The sequence below is a fragment of the Motacilla alba genome, chromosome 23, assembly GCF_015832195.1.
Source record: "Motacilla alba alba isolate MOTALB_02 chromosome 23, Motacilla_alba_V1.0_pri, whole genome shotgun sequence".
NCBI classification, from domain to species: domain Eukaryota; kingdom Metazoa; phylum Chordata; class Aves; order Passeriformes; family Motacillidae; genus Motacilla; species Motacilla alba.
The window spans coordinates 5,470,769-5,489,930 of record NC_052038.1 but is presented as its reverse complement, the minus strand read 5'-3'; the positions used below and the strand labels follow the sequence as shown (position 1 = coordinate 5,489,930).

Here is a 19,162-nt window from a genome sequence, read left to right as displayed (position 1 = left end):
CGTTGTCAGTGTCAGGAAAGAACGAGCAGCCACAGTCCAGTGTTCGCCTTTTATTGAGACATGATTCTCCTCTTTGTCATATAACTTATCTAATTAAAATATTCATCTTAGTTACCACAAAAAAAGGAACATAGAAAATTGTATATATACACAGTTTGGGACCAAAATACAAATACGAGTCCAAGTCAGTCCCCCTGCTCCTGCTGCCTTTGCTCATGCTGCAGGGGGAAGAGGCAGCTCTGCTCCACCCTTCAGAGCTGCAGTGTCACAGCCGAGCCCGGCAAGCAGCACTTTGATCCCAGACTTCGCCCGGCGCATCCCCCAGGGAAATATCCCTGCTCTGCTCCCAGCTGGGGGCCGCTGCCCGCCCCTCGCCAGGCTGGACTCGGTGCCCGAGCCAAAGGAAGGGAAGGGCGAGGGGTTGGCATCGGCCCCGCGAGAGCAGAGCCACCCAGTGTCACCTCCCTGCAGTGCCACACGCGGACACAGCCGGGAGCAAAGGGGGGCTCTGAGAGGGGAAGAGCATCGCCCCGGATCAGCAGTGCTGGGGCCGAGTGTGGAGCTGTGAGATCAATGAACTGGCAGTTTAGCAGCGCCCGGAATCGTGCCTGCGTGCTCTGCTCAGAGCTCCACCGTGTCTGAACAGCGCCGGGCTCTGCTTCCCTCCCCTCTGCCCCTGCCCGAGTACAGAGGAGAAACCAACAGCAGCACAACGGTCAGCAGAAGAGAATATATTGTTACCTAATTAAAAATACAGCCAAATTAAATACAGCAAAAACACGGGAGAGAGGAAGGAGCCATTATTTTACAGCACAACGCACACTGAAATGCTGCACGGGAACGTTAAAGCATCCGGGACTGTAACAAACTTACAGCACATGAAGAGTCTGAGAACATTTTTCCAAGAAGAATTTCAAACTAAACAAAGAACAGACCAAATAAACAGGAGACAGGTGTTCAGAATGGTTTCAAAGAAAGACACGTCTTTTAAAAGAGGAGGAAAAAAAAAAAAGGAAAGAAACAAAGAAGCCAACAGAAACCAGAAGCAGAACAGGGATTTTTCTAGAGCCCTCCAGGGAGGACCCTTCACAGCAAGGTTTCCCCCGGTCAGTGCACACAGACAACTCCACCGGTTTGGGATTTGGCAGCCACGGAAAGCCAGCAGCAGAGCTTCTCAGGAGCTGCCAACAACAACAGCATCCGCTACCAGCATCTTTTCCACCCAGGCAGCAAAGTCCTAGGGCAGCAAATATGGCTTGGAACAGGAGAATCCCTCCCCTCCCCGACCCAGAGAGGCCTGGGGTCTCCCCAGCCCCATCCTCTGCCTGCAGCACCCCCGGGGTTCCCTTTGGGGCAGACAAAAGCCAAGCAGAAGCCTTCCCCAGACACACCCCCCGAGCAGAAACCTTCCCAGCAGCACCGCACAGCTCCTGGCTGTGCCCAGCCCTGGCGAGCCCAGCTGCCATCCCCACATCCTCAGCAGGGCTCTGAGCTCTCCGGGAGCTCCAGGGCACTCCCTGACACTCCCAGCAGCCCCATCAAGCCCCTTCTCCTTCCTGAGCTGCAGCTCCTCACTCAGCAGGTACAAGGGAGCCTCTGGAAGTCCTGCCCTGAAGGACACACAGTGTTACAACAGCCACACTCCGTTGCTCACTTCCCTCCAACCTCATCCAAGAGGTTTCAGGTTCAAAGACCAAAATCCTTGGGTTTTCCCCAAAGAAGGGACAGAGCAAAACGTACAGGGAAAAGAGGGGATTTAGGCACCAGCTTCCCAGCTGGAAATAAATCCTTTGCAATTCCACACAGAAAACGAGACAGAAGAATTCCTTCCTGCTTCCCACTAAAAGAGGCAAACGATGCCTTCACTGGAATTTAAAAACTGGTTTCCATTGCAAAGTCCCCTATCTCTCTCCAGATAAAAAGTTAAAATCTGACTTGATGCACAGTAAAAGTTCTCCCAAATCCCTGGCAGTTCCATTCCCAGCAGAAGACGACAGCAGCAGAGGAAAGGTCCCCAAAGGCTCCCGGCATCCCTGCAGGACCACAAAAGCACCTGTACAGGATCTACAGCACAGCACAGAGAGGGTCAAGAGCTCAGATTTTATTGACACACACGAGCAGGGAGCAAAGCCTCAGGGCTGGATGCACTTGCCAAAGGACTGGCAAGTGGCTGGGCCACTGGTCCTGCCTGTCCCAGAGTCTCCAGGTGAGACTTTGGGCCCAGCAGGTGCCAGGTGACAGGAAAGGCTCCTGTGACACCCAGTGTCCACTCAGATGGATTCCAGCTCGAGTCACCAAGGCTGACCCCGGGGCTGGCTCGGGAGGGACTACTGGGAGCAACATAAATAATACAACAGGGTAGAGGGGCAAAATATTAATTAAAACCATTTTATAATTTATTAAGAGGTTAAATAGTAAATAAGTCTCTGGATCTTCCACTCTCAGCAGCAAGTGCCAAGATTTCACATTTTCCTGTGTCGGGAGATTCTGTACACCCTTCTTTCGAGGGCTGACAAAGCCAGAAACAGAATGTTGAGGACAGGGGGTAAAAGAGGGGGGTTTGACACTGAGAAAGGGACCAGAATAAAAGATAAAATACTGTGCCGTCATCTTGTGCAGATCGAAGCTTCTCCCAGCAGCTGCAGCCTCCAAAGATAAGGAAGGGCTGTTTGGGTGCCTTCTCCCCCTCCAGTGCCACTCCTCCCCAAGAGAGAAAGGCCCAGCTCAGCACTGCAAACTTATCTCCGAGAGAACCTGTTTTTGAAAGCTTTGATAGTCTTTGCCATCATTGGTGCAATTTCTGCAAAAGAGAAAGAAAAAAACAAACCACCACTGAATCAAACAAAAAAACCCCCACGTGAAAGGAAAAGTGATAGAAGAAGAGCTGAGAGCAATTGAAAGCTGCAGCCCTGGCAGACACGAGTGTTTGAGCAGGGCCCATCAGAGTTTTTAGGTCACAGACTGAGGAGAAGGCACTGCTTTCTGCACTGCACCAACACAGATCCCTGCTTAAACCCTCCCTGCTCCCTTCCTGAGAGAGCTGCACTGCAATTCCAAACAGCTGACAGACACAGGGCAGCAGGAGGGCAGAGGTTGTGCCTCACTGGTGCCATCAGGACAGGCCGATAGAGTCAGCTCTGAGCGGGTGAATCAAACGTTTCCCATTGCTGCTCCTCATGCAACAAGTTTGAACAGAGAGAGAGAAGATAAACCCACATCAACCCTCCCGCACAGCCTGGAATCCTCCCCCAGCAGAAGCAGCTGGTTGTGAAGGAGAAGCTCTGAGAGGCCTCAGGGATGTGCTGCAGCTTGTACTTACTCTTCACAGGGGGTTTCCTGGGGTCGTAGGAGGAGAAGGTGCTACCTGAAGACGGGGCCGAGTGGGCACTGCTGGTGCTGGGCCCATCGTAGGACTGCTCGTCACTCGCCCGAGCGTGGCTTTTGCTGGATGTGTACAGGACTGGTTTTATTCTGGAACAGACACAGGACAGGCATTGCCACAAAGGATTCACCGTGTCGAGGCAATTCTACAGACACAAGGCGCGTTTGTAGCAGCAGCAGGGCTGATTCAAGGTGGAACCAGCAGTGACCCCGATCTCCGTGCTTCCCAGCAGGAAACAGGTGATTACAGTTACAATGTCCCTGCAAAAGGAGCTCCCAGACACACAGTGTCCTTTCCTGAGCTTCAGGGGGCAGCTGGCAGGAGGCCCTGAGCAGCAAGTGCAAGAGAAACACTCACTTGGTTTTCTCTGGCAGAAGAGGGCCTCCAGTCCCAAACTTCTCCTGCCTCCTCCGGACGTCCCGAGGGGGCTTCGCTGCAGAGTTCACAAATGCCATCTTGGCCACTCTCCCTGCAAGAGGCCAGAGGGAAACGTCACTTACATCCAGCTGGCCATAAAGGAGGCTCCTCACTGCTCGTCTTACTGCTGACTCTTCATCCACCTCTCCCCAGTCCGTCCATTCCAAAGAAACAGTGACAGTGTCCTTCCTAAGGCCTGAACCTCTCGCAGTGAGAAATCAGACTGATCAGCTCAGCAGCACTCATTATGTTTACCCAAAAACCAGAAATGTTTCCCCCCACCCTGGTTCTCTTCCACGCCAGCATGGAGAAGCCCCACGGAACAGAAGCCTGCTGTGAAATACTGAGCTGCATCAACACCATCACGGATGAAAACAAGACGCCGCTAAACCACGAAGCAAAGGAGCACACGGAGCTGAGCAGCTCCTAAGCTGGGCCGGTGTGAAGCCCAGATGGGCTCCCCCAGCCCCACCTTTGGGTTTGTTGGCGTGGGCAGAGCCGATGTTGCGAGCCAGCATCAGCAGGCGCTGCTCGCGCGCGTCGTGCAGCCGCAGGTACATCTCCCGCCACGACTCGAACTCCTCGGGCTTCTCGTTCTTGAAGTCCCGCAGGCAGTGGTTGTGCCACAGCTGATCCGTGTCCTCCACCAGCACCTGAAGCAAACCCACACAGAGCTGGGATCCCTCCTGGCTCCTCCAGTCCCCTTTCCCTCAGCTCAGTGCTGGTGGAATCCCAGCAGGGCCCGTGTGCTGCAGTGTAGGAATGTGCTCTCTGCTGAAGGAGTGACAAAACTGTCCTTTGTCTCCTTCAAAAGGAAAAAAGCCCAGAAGTTTCTCTCCTCAATTAGGTAAAAAGACACCTCAGAGGACCTGGGGGGCTTCACCTCAAACTCAAGGATGGCCAATTGGACAGGAGCCAAAAAGTCCCACCTGAGCAATTTACTAGAAAAAGAAGAGAACAAAGGAACTAATCGCTTTTGTGAGGTGTTTCACCAGGAGCAAGGACCTCTCATACCTGGCTCGTTTTTTTTCCATGAAGAGTTTTGTTATTTTGCCTTTTAATAAAACTTTTCTGTTTCCAACACTGCCACAGAAGCCACCCTGCTGATTTTATGCCTTTTAAGGTAGCTGAGCTATTCTCGGGTGTGATATAAATCTCCAAGAGCTGATGAGACCTAGCTCAAGGAAACCCATATATCACTGCAATGCCAGGAACTCAGCACTAGCAAAAGCCACCTCTTGCAATGAAAAGGCTTTGCTTGCTGTGCTGCTCTCACACTGAGGACAGCCCTGCACATCCCATCCCTCCTCCCAGGCCACGGCACTCACGTGGTTGCATTCCTCGATGCGATACAGCTGCTCAGGGGTGCACCTCTCCAACACGGGCTCCAGCACGGAGAAAGGGACTCCACCCACTTCATAGATTGCTAGAGAGAAGCAAGAAGCACAGGGTATTAATTATCCTCCTTCCTTGCCAAGGAAAGGGCTTGACACCTTGAAACACAGTGAAAAAACTGCAGTGTTGCACAACACCATTCAGGACGAGGGGAGGAGAAAGGAACCTCAGGCACCAATACCTCCAAGTTGAGAAATATCTGTGCAAGCTCCATTCGCCATAATTCCCAGTGCTTTAGCACTGCTTGAAAGCATTCTAGGGGCTGATCCCTGCAGCACCTGGGCTTCCAGTGGGATTTATCCCATATTTGTAGCAAGGGGGACTGCTGGGGTCTGCAGCAAGTTGCCAAAATTTCAGCGCACAGTGACTGAGACAAGGACAGGTACTTACAGTCGATGTTGTTACTGAGGACCCTGATACACTGCTGGTACAGGGACATCATCTTTGGGAGGTAGGCGGTTTTGGAGCCAGAGTACACCTGCATTTTGGAATTTAACCGTCGGCCTGTGAAACCGACTTCGCTCTCCTCCACCGGCGAGGACACGGCTGTGGAGGGAAACGCTCGCAGTCAGGAGGGGGCAGAGAAAAGAAAGAGCCCGTCCTGATAAACGGCACAGGAGCCACAAAGTGGGAGTCACCCAGAAGTGACCTACAGGGCAAAGTCTTCTCCAAGAGACCTGCAGAGTTCGGGAAGGGCAAGCCCAAAGCCTGAGCCCCAAAGAAGCATCAGTGAAGGATTCTTCTCATTTCTGGTGGAGCACGTGGGAAGCAGCTGCTTTTTTATCTGAAGCCTCTGCCCTTGGCACACCCCAGCAGAAAGACTTGAACCCACCCCTGCTCTCTCCCACGGTCTGGCTCCTTCCAAACCCATTTTCCTGCCCAACATACCTTTCCTTTTAGTCTGGGAGCAGGTGATGGACTCGATGGAGGGAAGAGGACGATAATTGGCCTGGATGGGGGGCAGGGGGATGTCTGGTAACGTTGGGACCACATCTGAAATTATCTGGAAGGAGAGGATGGACATGGAATAAGACAGGAATACAGCAGAGTGTGACATTCCACCAGTGTACAAGCAGCACTGAACTGTGGGGGTTTTTGCATCTTTTGAATAAACCACTCAATGCTGCTCGGTTTGCAGCAGGGAACAACCTCAGGGGGTGGCTGCCAATAGGAAGAAGCTGAAATTTGGGATCTGAATCGTTCAGCACCTTCCAGAAAGAGCCATCCATGTTTTAAACCTATTCAGAATAAGCAGAAGCATTTCCTTGACTCATTTACCAGTTCTGCCTCTTCTCCTCTTCCTGCAAAACACTTTGCACTGTTGGAGGAGAAGGGAACCTGAAAACTTTGATATGGAGTTTTATGAAGCACTTCTCAGAATGAATGGCAAAGCAGGATTTAAAATGCTGTTAAACCTTATAAAAACCACTCTGTGAAGAGCCAAGTGTTTCAAAGTTGAGTAAAAAGATGAAACAGTAAAGATTTTACATATTAGTCCCTATTTATACACCAAACCCTGGCAGCCATGTGACAAAGGATCTGCACAGAAATATTGCTCATTTTACAGGCTTTCACAAAAGAAGGTTTGTCTTCTGGAATGAGCTGCCTCGTACCACCAGTTCTCCCATTTCTGGCCACAAAAAAGGTCTATTTTAGAGAAGCATAAATACTTGAGAGGGGAGACATGGGAACCTCTTTAGCAGGAGATGCACTGCAAATTGAGCTGGATTCTAAGCTCACATCCACAGATACTCTGGTTTCCTACCAAACCTTACCCTCTTTGGTTTAGGAGGCTCTGGGGTTTTCTTCTCTGCCTTTTTCTCACTTGTTCTCTTGTGGCTTGGACTTTTCTGACTGGAGCTCGAGCTGTTGGTACTGGCTTTGGATCCGTTCTGCTTGCTGTGCCCTCGGTCTTTGTCCCCAGCTGACCCAGCCGAAGGTTTGACCACTTTCTTTTTCTTTTTCTGGGGCTGGTCATAGCTGAGATATGACTCAAACGACATTGTAGGTTGTTCAAACTCATCCTCTGCTTCCCCCTCCCCAGAATTTGAGGAAAAACCCACTGATTTTTTGTCCACGTCCAAGATTTTGCGCTTCCCCCCCGAAGACTTTAAGCTCCCGGAACCCCCCTTTTCCTTGATCCTATTTCCCGAGTCACTCTCAGCTTTCCGTTTCTCTGAGTTAGAGCCCTCCAGGCTCTGCTTGGACTTTTCCAATTTGCTCTTCTCAGAGTCCCTATGCTTTTGCTTCTTGACATGGTTGTCCAAAGATTCCTCCGAGTGCGGCAACGAGTGCGACTTCTCCTTCCTGGAGGCGCCGCTTTCCCGATTCTTCTCCTTTTTGCTGCCCTCTGACATCCTCTGCTTCTCCTTGCCGGCCGCTGCCACGGGGGATTCTCGGAGCTGCTCTTTAAAGGAAGCCTTGTGCAACCTCTCTGGGCTGAAGGCAGAGTTCCTGTCATCCCCTCTGCCGTCCAGGCGCTGCTTCTTGTGCGAGGATTTGTGCTCTTTGCTCCGACTCGCGTTCCCTTTGTCGCAGGAATCGCCGGAGCCGCGCTCCCGGCCCGCCCCGAGCTTCTCCTGGAAGCCGTGCCCTTTACTGCCTTTCCGAGGGAACGGTGCTGGTTCTTCCTGCTCCTCAGAGGCGTAAGGGTCTGTGTCCACATCCTGAGGGCTCTCGCTGGGCTCAGGTGACACAGCCTGCCCACAGTCCGAGTACTCCTGGTCTGAAGAGAGCACCGGGGAGGATCTGCCCCAACCCTTCCCCTGCTGGCTGCTATAGCTGTAAGTCTCATGGGCTCTCTCAGGCCTAGGATACCTTTTGGACTTCTTTTCCCTATGATCTGGGCTATAGGACTGGCTGCAAGAAGGCTGGAAGGGTTCTGAGTATTCCTGATCAGCCTCCTCATCCTCTCTGAGGGAGGATTCCTGATGCCTTTTGCTCGAGCTGCTCCTCTCGTAGTCACGGTCTTCAGAGTCCAGGTTATTTCTGAATGGAGAAGAAACCAAAAGGAGTGAGATTAATACTGCCCAGCATGAATGAAAAAAGCCTTTCCCTGGACTGGAACATCTCTCATGGAAGACCAAGGTTGTATTTGGAAGCTTTGTGGCAAAAATCCCACTAAATCTCTAAGGAACAGCAACAATCAGGGATTTAAAAACTGCATTTCTAGTGCAAGAATTGCATTTTTATTAGAACTAGAGACAGAATCTTGTCTGTGCCTACACACTCCTGGCTGTGTGATGCTGTGGGAAATGTCCCCCAGTTCAACACATGGGAATACCACTCCTTTAAATTCCCATTAATAACTGAGCTTTTACGACTCAAATCTATTTGATCTCTGCTGGGCTCAACACAGCTTTGGTACTGCCACATGCCTGCTAGCAATAACTTCCATTCTGGCTCATGAAAACATTCTTTCAATTTACCTGGGCCTAGAACTTCCTGCCTTCAGAATCATAAAATGGAAAGCAAGCAGATTGCATCTTTTGCTTTATTTTTTTTTTTATCTCCTATTAATCTCTTCATCAAACTGCAAATTCTTGAAAGTTGGCCCCAACTTCCCCATGAAACTGCAGCTGTCATCATCCCAACACTCCAGAGCCAGCAAAGGCAGTGAGTTTCTGCCAAAACAAGGCAAAAGCCCCAGGCAGAGTTCACGTATTGGTTTTACAAGTTTTTCCAGAGCTTTGGCCAGAGAGGTTTGTACTGTCCACTGAGAAAACATTGCCAAAGCTCATCCATGGGGCTCACTCACCGCTCTGCCTCCTGCGCCACCGGCACCAGCTTCTTCCACCTGGCAACCAGGTCCTTGGCAAAGTCTCCCACCAGCTCATGTTTCCTCAGGCTGTTCACAGTCTTCCCAACTCCTGTCTCCTTCAGGAGAGAGCCACAAATCCATCTTAGCAAAACAGGAATTCTCACCCCTGCTAAAGTCCCCAAAGAGTCACTGAAATCAACACACTCCCTACTGCTGCGAGGGAGAAAGGTCCTTGATCTAACAGCAAAGATATCACTTTTATTATGTCTTCAGCTGCTTTATATCACTCACTGCATGCAAATCAAAGATTAATTCTACCTTAGTCAAACAATAATTATTGGTATTAATAACCCAAGTCAGTATTTACCATGAGCGCTGGCAAGTTTGAAGACAGAAGCTGTTACAAACTCTAAGGATTAGCACTTCCTCATTTCCTGCTGGTTTGTTATTGCTGGGATCTGCTCCAACTCTCTTATCCCAGTCAGGTGTTAAGCTTTTGGGAGAACCGAGCGTGACAAACTGTCCTCCACGGCTTCCCACCTGCCCTGGCATGCTCCTTCCCCGTGCCTGGCACTTGCAGAGCCTTATCACAATCACGTCCCTGTCACTGGGCTGGAGCAGGTGGCCGAGGCAACACGCCCTGTTCCAGGGAAAGCAGCCCTTGCATGGAAAACAGCAAAGCACCTCCCTGCCTGACAGACACCGGGAAAAACCCCAGAGATTTCACAGCTCTTACCACGAGAATGTCAACTGTGATGGGTAACTCTGCCAGCCTCTTCAGGCTCTTCAGCAGCTGTGGAGACAAGAGGAGAAGGGTTCAGAGCTGTCACACGGAACCACCGACAGGGACTGGGGAGGAAGAAAATGCTGCGCTGCCTGAGAGCTTGTTAGGAAGATCCAAGTGGCTGACAGCTGCTGTCTCACTCCAAAAAAGCTCCTGAGAAGCTGAACACAAGGGCCAACTGCAAAAAAATCTCATCTCTGCCCACAAGAACCCAGCAGAAAGTCTCGTAACACGCTCAGATATTAACGTTTGCTTCACACGGGACTGCAGCTTCAATCTGGCTTAAAGCACAGGGAACAGAAACACACTGCAAGAGCAAGAAAGGACTCGGAAGCCTGTGACTCTCAGAAGGTGGTGGTGGAATCACACCCCTCGGCAATGAAAAGGGGAAGGAAGATTTCCAGATGCTCTTAAAGACCTAAGAGGGGAACCTGTGTCTCCACTGCCGACCTCTTCAATCAGGTGCTAAAACAACACCTGATCCCTTCCAAATTCCCTCCCTCTTGCTCCACTCTCTTCCCTCCACCAAATACCAGAGAAGTGTTTTTTCCTCCACACACCCCAAGCAAGGTTCTGCCAGCATCTTCAGCTGCTCCATGGGACAGGGTGGGACAAGGAGCCCTCTCCAAAGAGGAGCTGGAGGAGTCTGGCAAGAAGAAACAGCCCAAATCTGCAGCAGACGAGGTTCAGGATGGACATCAAGAGAAGCTTCTTCAGGAAAGAGTGGCCAGGCATGGGAATGGACTGCCCAGGGAGGTGGTGGAGTCACCATCCCTGGAGGTGTTGAAGGATTGACCAGACACGGGGCTCCAGGCTGGCTGACAAGGTGGGGATCAGTCACAGGCTGGACCCGATGATCCTGGATGTCTTTTCCAACCCTAATGACTGTGGGATTCTAAGCGAAGGGATGTTCCTGTACCTCTGCCAGCCAGGTGGTTTGGGACATGGCCTCACCACGATGTCTGTTGGCTCTGTAGCTACAGTACATGGTAGAACACATCTGACAGCACTGTTGCCCCTCACATCATTTCCCAGAGCTCAGCTATAGCCACAGTCCAGCCTCATCAGCATTCCCATTATTATAGCCCCTATACAGCCCGGGCTGTGCTCAGCACTCCTATGCTATATGCCATACAAAGGGCTGCCCCTGATCCAGAAGATCTTCTCTTTAAAGCACTGTGCTCGTGCTCAAATCAGCACTGTCAGCCTGAGCTGACACCCAGTCCCCCCCACGGCCACCGTGCAAGGACCAGAGAGGCTTGCAGGTCTCCTTCCTTGGGAGGGGAAGGGGTTCCTTTAACCTCTCTGGGGAGAGCTCTTGCTTTCAGAGAGGAAACAATCCTCGACACCAAGAGGAGGGTTCCCCTGACATAAGCAAAACCACAACTTCTGTTCACTAGAAACCACTCCTTTATATTTAGCACCTAATAACTGCGACAGAAGGTTTCGGTTTTCTTGGTTCAGAAGAGTGAAACACCGATACCAAGAGTGGCTGCTGTTGCCTTGCCAGCACAGCTGCTCAACAAGTGCACTGGCAACTGAAGCCACCAAACCAAAGGCAGAAGCCAGCTCTGCTGCCTCTCCTCAGACTGCTTGCCACAGCTCAGGGCTCAGGATCCCTCTGGGAAGGCCAAAATCCTTCTGGGATTGGTAATAAAGAAGTTTGGACATGTGCGGGCAAAGGGGAAGGAAGGGAAAGAAGGATGGATTTTTGTACTAGATAGAAAAAGAGCAAACCAGGACAATATTAAAGCAACAGCATCTCTGTGAGCTAATTAAATTCAGAGAAAAGCTTCTTCAGAGCTTACAAAACCCCACTGTGAGAGTAAGAACCAAAGCAGAACTCGTTCTGGTGTCCCTAAATATTTTCTAGCTACACCCCACTGTAGCATCTCCCACAGTTCTGTTTGCTCTTTAGTTATTCGCTGCCTTCAGGGCTGAATTCCAGGAAGAGAAGTGCTGCTCTCAATGGGAATGCTGTTCTCAGCGTGGCTGGAGACCAGGGGAGCCACACGCTTGATCCTGAACACGTCTCACGAGGAGCTGAGTTATTCCACAGCCACTGCAGTCGGTTCCTCCGTGGAAAAAAGGTCCTCGTGCACGAGATGCTCCAAGGGAGACAACTTTGATGCAGTGAGGCTTCAAAACTCGTACTAAAACTTTATTTCCTTTGGAAACAAGCTGATGGAGTTCATCCCACTGAGGCTTACAGGGACAGCAGGAGGAATTTTGGACAGCGGGAGGAATTTCTTCACAGAAAGGTGGTCAGGCATTGGAGGGAGGTGGTGGAGTCTTCATCCCTGGACGTGTTCAAGAAACAACTCGATGTGGAACTCAGTTGATATGGAAGGGTTCAATCAAAGGTTGGACTCGATCCTGGAGGTCTTTTCCAACCTGTAAGAATCCTGGGATTCTAAATCTGGCAGCTCATCTTGGAAATAACCAAGACCATACAAATCCTGCAAGGAAAAGGCGACCAGGTGGGAGACAGAAAACACCAAGCTCGAGTCTTGTGAGACACACACGACAGCAAAGCTCTTCTAAAACACCCCAGAACAGGGCAGGGCTTCAGTCAATCAAGACACAACCCATAAAACTGAGCTCCAGCTCCAATCAAGTCCTGTTGAACTCGGGTGGATCATTTTCTTTCCCTGAAAGAAGGCAGCCAGACTGTTACGACACCAAAAACACACACTAATATCAAATTGCTCCAGCACAGCCTGGCCTCCATCAAGATGCTCTTGCTCATGTTTTCCTTCTCCTCTTTCTTCCCATAGCCCTGGAGCAGAGCTCGTACCTCCTCTGCTGGAAAAAAAGCACATTTTCCAAACCATGACAGCACTGTCCAAGATTTCACTCGCACTGTTCCGTGCCAGCAGCCCAATTTTCACCCCAAACCAGGAATAACAGCACTTTACACCTTTCAGCAAGGCAGTGAGTTGTACACTGGGCAAAGATTATTCTCTCATATTGCTGATAAAATATTTTGAAAGGATCAGGCAAGAAAAGCGAGGGCTGGAAATGGTGTAAGGGTGGGCAGCACCCAGGGATGCTGCGGATTCGTCCTGATAACGGGGTAAAAGTTCTTCAACGGGAAGGTCCTCACAAGATCCACCAACACAATGCAATGGCAACTAAATTCAGGCTTTAAACCACTAATGCTTCCAAGGATATGGCTGGAAAAGGATCAGAAATAAAGAATATAGGTCACGTGGCCTTTCTGCTGGGGAAGAAAAGAGCTTTTCAAGTCATTACCCTGCTTTACCTCCTCTGCCTGCCCTTGCAAAACCGCCCAGGATCAACAGAGCAAAAAACGACTTCACACCACGAGGTCACTGGAGAAAGAGTCGGGCTGTGCAAACACTGCCCGGGGCTCGCAGCGCTCCAGAAACACACCAGCAGTTCCTGCCCTGAGCTCGCACCGGGGGCAGGGAGCAGCAGTGCTCATTCTCCGCGCACAGAGCGCTGAAACAATATTACAAGTCTTGCCCATGATCTCAGCCCCAGGAAGCTCAGACCCCCTGGATCTGAGTCCTTGACAGTCCCGCAGCTCCATTTGGGGCTCCACCAGTTCAAGCTGGCTGAGAGGGTGAGGAGAGTAATCAGATCCCATTGCATCACCCCCAGCCGGGCTGGAGCTCCTGCAGGGGCTCCCATTTCAAAGGGTCAGCACTCAGCATCCTCTCCTCCTCCTCCTCTCCTGGGTGGTGGGAGATCTTGGGAAGCGAGTTCTGCAGGTGTTTGTTTCGGTGAACCAGACTCAGCCCGGCACGGAGCAGCTGCACAGCCCTGCCTGCCTCCTCCTTCCCCCGAACTACACAAAACGTGAACCCAACACGTGTCAACACTGCCAACAGATGCTCCCCCTTTCAAACAGGAGAGCGGAGTAACAGCGCGCCCGAGTTCCACCAGAATTCCAAACCTCACTAGAAAAACCACCTCTGGTGCCCAGCAGGACAGTCACTGTCACTGTCGCCAGCCGAATGTCACCGAACACAGCGAGCCCAAGGCAGGTCGGGGCAGCACAGCTGCTGCGGGCAGAACATTCCGGCAGCGGGCACAGAGAGGGGCGAGAAGAGCCCGGCGAGTCCCGCAGGGCCAAGGGGAACGGAGGGGACAGGGGCAGCCCCGCAGCGGGAGCCGTGTGCCCCCAGCCCCGCGGCGGAGCCTCCCTGCGTGGGCTCCCCCGGCACCGCGGCTCCGCCACCAACACGTCACCAGGGCACGGCTCTTCCGGAGAGCTCTCCCTGCCCGTCTGCCCAGCCGGGCCCCAGCCCGGCCACGGGGCACCCCGAAAGGGACCCCTGCCCGCCACTGCCACGGGGGGACCCCAAAAGGGACCCCTGCCCGCCACTGCCACGGGGCACCCCAAAAGGGATCCCTGTTTGTAACTGCCAAGGGACACCCCAAAAGGGATCCCCGCTCGCCACTGCCACGGGAGACCCCAAAAGGGATCCCTGCCCGCCACTGCCACGGGAGACCCCAAAAGGGATCCCTGCCCGCCACTGCCACGGGGCACCCCAAAAGGGATCCCTGTTTGTAACTGCCAAGGGACACCCCAAAAGGGACCCGGCCCGCCACTGCCACGGGAGACCCCAAAAGGGACCCGGCCCGCCACTGCCAAGGGGGCACCCCACAAAGGACACCGGCGCGCCGCAACGGGAATCCCCCAGGGCCTGCGAGCCGGGGACAAGCCCCGGGCAGCCCGCACGTCTCAGCCCACGCAGCGCGGCCCCGGCCGGGCACGGAGCTGCACGGCCCCGGCGGAGGGAGGCCCTGCCCCGCGCCCCGCGCACTCCCGACCCCCGTCCCCACCGCCGGGACCCCGGCGGGCTGAGGCAGCCGCCATCACCTTCTTGGGCTCGGCGCTACCCGCCAGCCGCGCCTGGAGCCGGCCCACAACTTCCAGCACCGACTCCGCCATTTTTACTGCTGGAGAGCCGGCGGCGGCGGAAGAGGCTTCAGCGGCCGCCGGGCCCACGGCGCTGCCCCGCCGCCGCCGCCATCTTGGCTGCGGGCAGGAAGCGGAAGCGGCGCGGCCTCGGCCATGGCGGCTGAGGGCGGAGGGCGCCATGTTGGGGCCTGGCGGCGGCGCCATCTTGGGTGCTGGCAGCGCTGAGGGGAGCGCACCCCGCCGCTCTGTCAGCTCCGCCCTCAGGAGGGGCTGTCACACAATCCCGGAGGAGTTACGGGTGGAAGGGACCTCTGAGATCGTCCAGGTCAACCCCCTGTCTGGCAGGGTCAGCAGGTGGCACAGGGACGCGTCCAGGCGGCTTTGGGATGTCCCCACAGAGGGAGACTCCAGCCCTCCCTGGGCAGCTGTGCCAGGGCTCTGCACCCTCGTGGAAAGTTCTTCCTCATGTTGAGGTGGAACTCGTTGTGTTTTAGTTTATGGCCATTGCTCCTCGTCCTGTCCCTGAACAGAGTCTGGCATTGTCCTCTGACAGCCCTGGGGATATTTTATTGATTTATGGGGTCCCCTCTCAGCCTTCCCTCCTCCAGCCTGACCAGGCCCAGCTCCCACAGTCTCTGCTCACCAGAGACATGCTCCAGTCCTTTAATAATTTTGGTTCCCTCTTTTAGACCCATTCCAGCAGCTCCTTGTCTTTCTTGACCTGAGGAGCCCAGAACTGGACACTTTTTTTTTCCTGAGGCAATGTCACTTCACACCTATTCCTGTTGCCTCCCAATGGCTGCTTTTCTTTGGGATTGTTGGCAGCTGTCTCGGCTGATTCTGGACCTGAGTCCAGCCCGTTCCAGGTCTCACTCTAGACCCGAGCCCAGCCTGTTCCATGCCCCTGGGACTCAGTGGCTGACCTCCCTGCACCCCAAAAGGTTGCTCTGCTGGAAGTGTAAAAGTGGTAAGAGCAGTCAGCTGGCTGGGAGGAGGGAGGAGGATGTTGTATGGGGAAAACTGAGGGTCTCTGTGCCTCAGCCTGCAAATGCTGGTGCTGGGCAGAGCTTCCCCCTGGACAAACCTGTCTGAGAGCATGGTAAGAGCAGCCCCAGCGTGTGGGTGAGTCACAGAGAGCCGGGACACACCTGGCAGGACCAGCTGAGACACAGTGTGGGGCTGGGAGCTGCTGAATAATGGAAAATGGGGAAAAAGCCTTTGTTGCTTTCTAAATGGGGCTGGAGGAATCAGCAGCAGCAATGGAGGGCCTGGAGCTGCAGTGCCCAGGTGGTTTTCCAGGCTGGCTGGGATTCAGGCTCTGACTGAACCCACCTGCAGGAAGGACAGTGAGCTCAGGGTGCGGGACAGCTGGATAAGGAGCCACGCTGATGTTTGGGGTCACTGCAAACTTTGGGAACTAGGAAATTGTCCCCTGAGCTGCCTCCATCTCGAAGCTCAAGCAGGGAGTGCAGACACAGAAGAAATAAGGATGAGCTTTTCTCCCCAGCCTGCAGCACTGGATTGCAGCATGGATGGGAAAATACAAAAAGGGAAAAAAAGAATAAAGGCAAACCCCAATAGTGAAGGAGAAGGACCCTCGCTCCCATCAGCTTCCCCACAAAATTCACAACACAAGTTAGGGGTTAGAAAAATTTATTTATTTCTCTGGCAACAGGAACTGCTCATTTACCAGGAAGGATGATGCCATCATACTGCAAGGGGAAAAGAAAAAAAAACAAAGAACCAAGTGAGAAATGACCATCAGGTAAAAGTACAGTGCTGCTGTGCAGAAAACTTGAGTCACCAGAGCCATTCCAAGCCAACACAGACGTGGCAGAGCAGTTTTCCTGCAGCCAGCTGCCTCTGTGCTGTGCTGGAATGTCCAAGGGGCTGCGCTCAGATAGGAACAAGATCCCTGAGCAAGCAGCCACACCCTCCACAGGGTGTGAGGGCCCAAAATCTGGGCCCTGAGGGTAACTGTGCCACATTCAGCACAAGCAGGCAGGATGGGGAAACAGGAATTCAGCAAGATCAGGCAGGAGGCCTCCCCGCACTGGGTGTGACCTGGGTAGGCCCAGAGAGACTCCACACTTTTTATCAAAAAAAAAATCCCAAGAAACTCTCAGCAGTCCCCAGCTCTGAGATTTCCAACCCAGCTTCCATTCATTATCCTATTATTCACTTTATGGACAGGTAAGCCCAAGAATTTGTTTTTATTTTATCTCTCTGTCCTCCAAGCGTGGCAGCTGAGCCCGGAGCTGTGTCACACCAACACATCCTGACCCTGCCTCCTCACTCACGACCCACAAACGTGCAGCTCCTCCAAAAACTGTGGGAGCCACTGACACTAGAGCTGGTAATTCCTCCCAGCTCTCCTGCCAAGAGCTGCACACCCACAAAAGCACAAAGAGTAAAAATTTCAGTTTCAGCACTCGTCAAGATCTGCCCAGTGATTTGCTCCAGCTTTTCCAGGAGGCATTCTGCTGCTCCTTGCTAGGAAACTCCTGGGGTACAAACTGAAGAGGGGCTGTACCTTCTGCTGGAACCAGCGCATGGCTTCCTCCTTCCCGATCCGGTGCTTGGCCCCGATGTTGCCAGTCCTGCGCTTCTTGTCGGCAATGCTGAAACCCGGCCTGCCCAGCACCTGCAGGACAAAGCCGACAGCCCTGCTTCACCCTGCACTCTCTGTTTTACCTAAACTAAACGGTTTGCCAGGAGGGAAGCCTGGGGATTCCTCAGCAGCGATGCCTTGCTGCTCTCTCCTTCCCCAAACCCGGCCCTGCCGTTTGTGTTGTCCCAGGAGTTGCTGTCAGAGCAGCAGGATTTGTTTCTGGAGAGGCTTCGTGAGATTTGTCACAAATCAGGGATTTTATGGCAGCTCTGGGAATCTCAGATTAGAAAAGTGTCAACAAAACCCAAATTTATCTTCCAGCAAGTCCACGGCAGCCAGTGCTCGTTCCAGGCTCCTGCTGGAGCTTTCCCAGCACACGGGGAATACTCACCACGTAGAAATCCAGGCCGTAGATCCCGATGCTGGGATCGTATTTGATGCCCAGATCGATGTGCTCCTGGATTCCAAAGCCAAAGTTCCCCGTGTCTGAGAAGTTGTTTTTCCTCAGCTCGTATTCTCGCACCTGGAATGTTGGTTTTAGGTCGTTATTTTGTTCCTGACTGGAAACAGAATTAAAATTCCTGCCCACTGCTACCAAACCCCCGACTCGCTCACAAGCTATTCAGTCTTTATCCCAAAAATTTTACTTCCAAATACACAAAATCCTAAAAGAAATCAGCTGCTGCACCCCTGAGTTCTTAAATAAGGCTGAAACAGCACTCAGAAAAACAGTGTGAACATTTCATCCCAGGCATCTGACCTGTACCTGGATCAGGCACAACATTTCAGAGCACACACTCCTTCAGTCAGTAAGGAAAAGTCCTGTTCTTTCACAAACCAAAGATCCGGCCCAAAATCCTCACCTTCAGCCCCTTCTCCAGAATTTCCTCTGCTTTGGCCCCGCGAACCGTGCAGTGAACAGCGATTTTCTCGTTCCTCCTGATGCCGAAGGACCTCACGGTGTATCGGGCTGTGGGCAGCAAGTCACACTTAGAGGACAGCCAGAGAATTCCCACCCGGGGGATTCGGAGCTCCCCAACACCCCAGAAATTCACGGGAATTACAAAGAACCGCGGCAGCCTCACATTCTATCTTAAGGGATGCTGCAGAGCAGCAGCCTGAATTTGAAGACAGAATTAAAACGACACAAACGCGCACGAGTCCCTGAACAGGCCGGGCTCCTCCTCACCGCTCACCTTTGGAGAACACGGGGGTCTGCCCCGTCAGCTGCTCCAGCACTTTGGCGGCGCGGGTGAGCCGATCCCCGCTCTCCCCGACGCAGATGTTGAGGCAGAGTTTGCGGATCCGCAGCTCCCGCATCGGGTTCTCCTTCTCACCTTGGTCTTGCTGCGGAGAGATCACACCGGGGCTAACCGGGGGTGCCCGGGGCACGGCCCGCCGCCCGCCCCGGCAGCCCCAGGACGCTTCGCCGGGGGTCCGGAGAAAGGCTTCCTCAGGAGGACACCGCGCCCCGCTCCCCGCCGGGCCCGAACCCCGGCGCCGCCGCCCCTTCTGCAGCACCGCCGGCACCGGGCGGGCCGCGGCCCGTCCCGGCAGCCGCTCCCCCGGAGCGCCCCAGCGCCTCCTCCGCGCCCATCCCGCCCCCGCGCCTCTCCCGCCGGCCTTCCCCGCTCCCGCCCGCACGGGCCGCGGCCGGGCGAGCCCCGCCGAGCGCGGATGGCGGCGGATGGAGACGGCGCGGCCCGGTCCCGGCCCGCGGCCGCGGCACTCACCGCCATGATGGAGGCGGGGAAGAGGCGGAGGCGCGCGGCCGCGGGGCGTTGTGGGAGCGCGCGCGGCGGCGGCGCCCCCTGCCGGGCGGAGGGCCGGGTTGCCATGGCAACCGCCGTTAATTAATGCTCGTTATTGAAAACAAAGCCAAACGCAGGAATGGCGGTAAAAATTAATAGTAATTAAAC

General features: G+C 53.6%; 2 protein-coding genes across 2 annotated transcripts; both read right to left on the bottom strand.

Annotated features, from left to right (window-relative positions):
• Nucleotides 1-37: 37 nt before the first annotated feature.
• Nucleotides 38-14,851, bottom strand: ELOA (elongin A). The gene is made up of 11 exons (XM_038160954.1): nucleotides 14,591-14,851; nucleotides 9,691-9,747; nucleotides 8,952-9,070; nucleotides 6,970-8,182; nucleotides 6,083-6,197; nucleotides 5,585-5,740; nucleotides 5,128-5,225; nucleotides 4,272-4,452; nucleotides 3,740-3,851; nucleotides 3,320-3,471; nucleotides 38-2,800 (listed from the first exon to the last, which is right to left on the bottom strand). The coding sequence occupies exons 1-11, from the start codon at nucleotides 14,834-14,836 to the stop codon at nucleotides 2,739-2,741; spliced, it is 2,511 nt and encodes an 836-aa protein (XP_038016882.1). The 5' UTR covers nucleotides 14,837-14,851; the 3' UTR covers nucleotides 38-2,738.
• Nucleotides 14,852-16,268: 1,417 nt separating this feature from the next.
• Nucleotides 16,269-19,048, bottom strand: RPL11 (ribosomal protein L11). Its single transcript, XM_038160876.1, has 6 exons — nucleotides 18,977-19,048; nucleotides 18,440-18,590; nucleotides 18,107-18,213; nucleotides 17,635-17,766; nucleotides 17,166-17,276; nucleotides 16,269-16,344 (listed from the first exon to the last, which is right to left on the bottom strand). Exons 1-6 carry the CDS (start codon nucleotides 18,980-18,982, stop codon nucleotides 16,315-16,317), a joined length of 537 nt encoding a protein of 178 aa, XP_038016804.1. The 5' UTR covers nucleotides 18,983-19,048; the 3' UTR covers nucleotides 16,269-16,314.
• Nucleotides 19,049-19,162: the final 114 nt, after the last annotated feature.